Source organism: Mustela nigripes, chromosome 1, assembly GCF_022355385.1.
Source record: "Mustela nigripes isolate SB6536 chromosome 1, MUSNIG.SB6536, whole genome shotgun sequence".
Taxonomy (NCBI): Eukaryota; Metazoa; Chordata; class Mammalia; order Carnivora; family Mustelidae; genus Mustela; species Mustela nigripes.
This window is the reverse complement of record NC_081557.1, coordinates 19,484,446-19,491,520: the sequence shown is the minus strand read 5'-3', so window position 1 is coordinate 19,491,520 and position 7,075 is coordinate 19,484,446. Positions and strand designations below refer to the sequence as shown.

The window sequence follows — 7,075 nt, the reverse complement described above, 5'->3', positions numbered from 1 at the left end:
AAGAAGAAATAAGGTTAGGAAATAAAGTTAGGAAATAAGAAAGAAGTTAGGAAAATAAGAAAAGAATAAAGAAAAAAGAGTAATTCACAGTTTTGCTTCAAATGCGTGTTATATATGTTAACACATGCTAATATTCATATATTTCGCTGCAGCATTTTTTCTATGCTTTAATTCTTTTGAATATGTTGAGATTGGGGCGCCTGGGTGGCTCATTGGTTAAGCATCTGCCTTTGGCTCGGGTCATGATTCCAGGGTCCTGGGATCGAGCCCCGCATCAGGCTCCCTGCTCGGCAGGAAGCCTGCTTCTCCCTCTTCCACTTCCCCTGCATATGTGTTCCCTCTCGCTGTGTCTCTTTCTGTCAAATAAATAAATAAAATCTTTAAGAAAAAGAATATTGTTGAGATTAAGTAATAGTAATTTTATATCTTGCTTTTTTATTATCATTATGCCATAAGAACATTCCATACTATTACAAACTTTCTGTTAATCCTAAAATTGCTAATATATTTTAAGAATTGAGGGCTAGTATGTGCTAGATATGATGTAAATACTTTGCATTCACAATCTCATTTAATCCCCGCACAAGCCCTATTAACCGGTACTGTTATGGTGTTCCTGTTATAAGAGCTGACACTGAGGCTTAGAGACGTTAGCTGGTGTGTTCATAGCCATCCAGCTAGAAACAGAAGAGCTGGCATGTAAATCCTGGCTCTCCAGGCTGCTGCACACGCATTGTTTTTTTAAAGGATGCCATTATGCCATAGCGTAACTGACAGTGTTTTTTCTTACTTAATGACACATAAAATAATGGAGTATCTTACAATCAATTAGCATAGATGAAATTTAGTAGTTTTATACCAGGATTACGCATTATACCTCTACAAAGCTCTACACCCGCACCCGATCAGTTTTGCAGAAATATGTTATTGTATACTTTTGTCCATGTGTGACCTGCCATCGTCAGCAACGATCATTCTGAATTCCAAAAGGGTTGGTAGAGGTGTGGACTTCATTAAATGAAACAGTGCTTGCAGAGCAGATGAGACAAATCCCTAGGATACCAGCAAAACAACTCATGGGGGAGAAATCGAGTTGTCCTTGAGCATTTCTGTTATTTCAATGTTTCAGTGATGATGGGGGAGGAATTCTCGGCAGGTTGCGGGGGTGGGGAGAGAATAGGGCAGGAGGAAATGTTCATTTGTACGCTAGTACTTTGTACTTCTACAGGGTCATCTTAAAATCTAGGAACATAGACAGATATGCATAATAAATGGCTTATTGATATTACATACAATAGCTATGTTCATCTTGCTGTCCCTAATTATCAATGCATAGTCCAAAGTGCTGATGAGAATTGCAGTGAACACAGTACCCTTAATGCAAACCCATGCATCCCTACACATGCATTTGTGATGGGTTGCCTCACATAATTCTGCTCAGATTTTCAGAATGAACTGTGCCATTACATACTCCCAAAAGGAGAAGTCTAGGGAGTTTAATCTTAAAAAAAAAAAAAAAAAAGATGGCCATTCCATATTATTTGCTAATATATTCTGTAATATGGTTTCATCACAGTCCACCTGGCTTGATTGGAACATCTGTATAATAAACATCTTTTCTTTGTCACTTGAATTCCTTAATGCATAAAAAATGTCTGACTTTTGTAGTATCATTTTCCCTATGAGACTATGAGCCCTTGGTAAGGATAGCTTTAGTGATGAGCTAATCACACTCTGCAGTTTGTTGAACACAATTATTAGTGGTCCCCTAAACATCTCTTTCTGGTTTTACTTACTTATTTATTGTATTTTATTTTCAGTCCCACTTTTATGGGCAACCATTCTATTCTACTTAATGTGTTTGTTGTTAGGGTACACATTTAATTTTTTTTTTAAATATATGTTCTTCAAATGTGTTTTTTTGTGCTTTTTTCAATGTTATATAATTTCTATTCCATTATATATCTCGTTCCATTTTTAATTTTTTTAATACTAACTATAACGTTTTTTTAAAAAAGCCTCTTCATGTTACTGTCATTACACCGAATTCCTTGCTTCTCATTGCTACACAGTGCCCCAGGGTAAGTCTCTCCCATAATTACCCTCTCTCCTCTTTTACTGAGGGACCTGCTAGTTGTCTCAAAGGCTCTGTCACTGCTGCAATCACACAGCAATGAATATTATGGTACCTGGGCTCTTCTGGGACTAGGTTAAAAAATCATCTGAGATATATACCTGGGAATGGAATCGCTGGGAAAGGTTCCCACAGTGCACATGAAGATTCTAGTGGTTCCTGGTCCCCACCCAGTCTGCCAACGTCCAGCTTTGGGAAGAAGTATTTGGTGTGAAGTGATAACTTTTCCTACATTGCTTTTCCTGGTCACTCATAATTTTGAGTCTTTCAAATACTAAGTAACCTTTTGTTTCCTCTTCTGTAGGTTGCCTTTTTATACCCTCTGCCTATTTTTTCTATTAAGGCTATTGTCTTATAATGAGTTTCCTTGAAAATTTTATTGGTTTTGGCTTCAGAGACTGCAAGTTCCATCACTTACCTATTACTTTTGTTCATGGTGTCCTTCTATGAACAAAAGTTCTTGATTTTGCTACAGTCAAATCCTCCCTTTCTCCTTCCTTCCTCCCTTCCTTCCTTCCTCTTTTTGCCATAGCATGTGTATTCTGGAAGTTTTATTATCTGCCATGTTCCCATCCTTCTCCACCTCCAACTCTCAGGTTACAAAGATATTCTGCATTTTAGTCTATTTATTTTATTGTTTTACCGCTCCCATTTGGGTCTTTAGTTCATCTAGGATCTACTGTTATTTATGAAGTTAGACGGAGTCTAGCTTTGATTTGTTTCCGATAATAATCTGTTTTCTAGTTTCCCAATGCCATTTATTAACCAAGTGTCTTTATGAATTTATCAATAAGTCTATCATCTGTCTCTCTATTATCAGTCTATATAATTTCTCTTCCATAGCCTGATTTGTCTCTTTCTGAACAAATACCATGCTGTTTTTATTACTGGTCTTCTAATATGTCTTAAAATTAATGATGTTTTGATTACTTGTGGGCCAACATAAATATCAGATCATCAAGTTCCTGAAAAACAGTCCAACTGGCATTGTAATTGGAATTGCATTAATTTTACAGGTCCTTACCTGAAGCCCAGTAGTGTTTCAGGCGCTTGGTGACCTTGTGACCGTTGGTCATGGGCTGGATGCCGGGCTCGGCATTAGGGGAAGGGCTGGGGATACGAGCACATCTGGTGAAGCCTGCCCTTCAAGGCACTCTTCAGGCTCCTGGAAATCCTCACCGATAGGGATGACTCATGGTTTCGTGAAAAGCTGCTGATCTCATTAGTTTCAGAAAAGATTGCATGGCAGGGCAGGGCCTCTCGGGAGATGCAGTGCTGACCGAGTGTCCCTGAAGCAACACCTCTCACTTCTCCGAAGATGGTGAAATAGCCAGAAACTGGTTCCCATCCAAACCCTGGAAACCACCGTGGGTGAGGTCATTCCACACATGCCAAGACTTTTGTGAGATTACCATCAGCATAGTCCAGAAAAATCACCTTTCCACTGAACGTTCTTGATGATTGATGGAGAAAAAATTTCTCCAGTTGTAACTGCCATTACTGTTACTGGAGGACAGTGTGCTATATCACACATATGCACACAGACACACACGTCCACAATATTCACGTAGAGAAAAAGCCCAATTATTTCCTATTCAGGAGAAGATCGCCCTTTTGGACAACAGAGAAAAAAAGAGAAAGAAATCCTAGAATAACAAGCACAAAATAAACTCACACACCCAGAGATGATTGCCGTTAAAAGTCTTGATTTTACTTTTCCTTCTGAAAAAAAAATTTTTTTTTGAGAAATAGTTTACAGCAACAAATAACAGGCGGAGCCCCGTCCTAATTTCTTCCTTTGTTCCAGGGAGATAAGCACTCTCCTGATTTCCCCTGCTTCATTTGCTACTCTTTTTTTTTTTCCATTTTATTTTATTTTATTTTCAGTGTTCCAGAATTCATTGTTTATGCACCACACCCAGTGCTCATGCAATGCGCGCCCTCCTTAATACCCACCACCAGGCTTACCCATCCCCCACCCCTCTCTTCTCCAAAACCCTCAGTTTGTTTCTCAGAGTCCACAGTCTCTCATGTTTCATCTCCCCCTTCAATTTCCCCCAACTCACTTCTTTTCTCCATCTCCCCATGTCTATTGTGTTATTCTTTATGCTCCACAACTAACTGAAACCATGTGATAATTGATTCTCTCTGTTTGACTTATTTCACTCAGCATAATCTCCTCCAGTCCCATCCATATTGATACAAAAATTGGGTATTCATCCTTTCTGATGGAGACATAATACTCCATTGTATATATGGACCATATCTTCTTTATCCATTCATCCATTTGCTACTCTTGCTATCTATGTTTTTATCCCTAAGCTAGAAGCAGAAGTTTTGCACATTTAAAAATTTTATGCAGATGGCCTTACACTGTCATTCCATAACTTATCTTTTATCAGTATTGGTAAGTGCTGCTCATTCATCTTCATTTTAAGTGCTGAATAGTATTCTATTATATACTTAGATTGCAATTTACACATTCTTTGGTTGATAGATATTTAAATAATTTCCAAACTGTTGCTCTCACAAAAAAGTTGCAATAAACATTCTTGCACATGCCTCCTTAAGTACGCATTGGAATTTCTTCAGCATGGTATACTGGAGAGTAAGAGCACCTTTGATGCTCCAAGTACTGCCAAGATGTCTTCCAAAGCAATGATATCAGTTTAGCTCCCCAAGAGCAGGCATGAGTGTTACCACTGTTCCCTGTCCTTACAAATACTTGGCATTACCATAATTCTGAATTTTTATAGATGTAATGCTTGTGAAATAGTATCTCATTATTATTAGCATTTGTGTTCCACAAAAGTTCATGAGGTTGTGCCATTTTCACATATTTATTGTCTTTGCAGTTGTTCTTACCTGAAAATTGCCTCTGGATATTCTTGCCCCATTTCTTTGAATTTATTATTTTTCTTATTGTTTTGCAAGAATATTTAATATTCTGTAGATATGGACCATATTTTTCTACATACATTGCAGTGTTCTATACTTAGTACATGACTTGACTTTTTTAAAAAAATAAAGACCTAATTTTTTTTAAAAGCAGTGTTAAGGTCACAGCAAACTTCACAAAAAAGACATAAATTTCTTTTCTACTCCTCATTCCTCATCCCTACTCCATACATAGCCTTCTCCACCATTGACATCCTCCCCAGAGTGATAGAGTTGTTCTACCTGATGAACCTACACTGACATACCACAATTACTCAAAGCCTAGAGTTGACTTTAGGGTTCATTTATGGCATCACAATTACTGGAGCATATGCTAAGAATATGCTGATTTCGTAAGAAATCACCAAACTGTTCTCCAAAGTGGCTGTACCATTTTGCATTTCCATTGGCAAAGATTGAGAGTTCCTGTTGCTCCACATCCTTACCAGCATTTGATGTTGTCAGTATTCTGAACTTTGGTCATTCTAATAGATATGTAGGGGTATCTTGTTTTAATTTGTATTTGGTGACATATGACGTGGGGTATCTTTTCATATGTTTATTTGCCATTTGTTTATCTTCTTTAGTAAGATGTTTGTTAAGGTCTTTGGCCCATTTTAAAATCAGGTTATTTGTTCTCTTGCTTTTTAGTTTTAGATATAGTTCTTTATCAGATGTGTCTCTTGCAAATATTTTCTCCCACTCTGTGGCTCGTTTTCTCATCCTCTTGACATCGTCTTTTGCGGTGCAGAGGTTTTACATTTTAATGCAGTTCAGTTTATGAATTATTTCTTCCATGGATTATATCTTTTGTTCTAAAAAAGTCATTGTCATATACAAGGTCATCTAGGTTTTCCCCTCTTTTATTTTTTAAGAGTTTTATAGTTTTGCTTTTTTTTTTTTTTTTTTTTTTTTTAGTTTAGCACCATTTATTAAATGATCTCAGCTGTTGTTGTAGCTGCTGCGTGTCAGCCGTTCTTAAAACATAAAATGCTCTTCCAATTCCTCTTGTCCAGGACAGAAGGATCTTCCAGGTAGCACGCCAACAGAACAAGAGACTCCGGTGATGCCAGCTTCAATGATGGTGCCATCCAGAGAGGGAGAGGGTCATGGCACATTCAACCGCGGCTTCCAGAGGTTTTGAAAAAGGAGCCTTTGGGGGCCCAGCCTGCCAGGCATTTTGATGCCGTCGGTGTGGGTTTTGTACTCCATAATGGTGTTGGGAGGTAGATTAAGCACTTGCCGAAGCATATCCCGGATTCGGGCTGTGGTTGCTTGGTCACTGGCAGTCTTATTCCATATTGAAATAATGTCCTCCTGAAACCGGACAGAGACCACAGCCCCACAGATCTCCTCCCCAACCATGAACTGTTCCCCCAACATGGCCAGGATAAGATTCTCCCAGCAACGGGACGCCAAGCCCTTCGCAGCTGAATAATCCACTTGCCACCATTTTTATTTGCATCATCCTCCCACATGGGTTTAATTCCTTCTTTGAAGAGATGGAAGTCACTGTGGCCTGTCAGGTCCCCGGGACGTACCATGTGGCTATAAAACCTCCAGAACTGCTCCACGGAGGCAAAGGTGCCAATCTGTTTGATATTCTGTTCATAGCTCTGTGAGCTGGTGGGACGGCCAGGGGTCCTTCTGGAGTACCAGAAAGTATAGTTGTACTGCAGGGGATGCTCTGCTGGTCCAGGCACAACAGCCTTCCTCTTACTGCTTCCCTGATTCTTGTCTCGTTCCATTTTTTCCTTCACACCATCTTTCTGTGTGCTGTTTTCTTCATTCTGATCATGGTCCCCACTGTCATCATCTTTCAATACGTCGAACTTGTTGTTCATCTTCTCACCACCCTATAGCTTTGCATTTTATATTTAAGTCTGTAGTGCATTTTGAGCTTAATTTTTGTGAGGGGTATTTATTTCAGTTACCTTTGAATTTCAGATAATCAATGAGCAACAGTTTTAGTGTATGTATGTCACAAATATTGCATGGGGCATA

General features: G+C 38.8%; 1 protein-coding gene across 1 annotated transcript; it reads right to left on the bottom strand.

Moving 5' to 3' along the window:
• Positions 1-6,027: 6,027 nt before the first annotated feature.
• LOC132010644 (eukaryotic translation initiation factor 4E type 2-like) lies at positions 6,028-6,921 on the bottom strand. The gene is given in 2 exon segments (XM_059388391.1): positions 6,028-6,498; positions 6,501-6,921. Coding segments are annotated over 2 exon segments (735 nt in total). The 5' UTR covers positions 6,916-6,921; the 3' UTR covers positions 6,028-6,178.
• Positions 6,922-7,075: the final 154 nt, after the last annotated feature.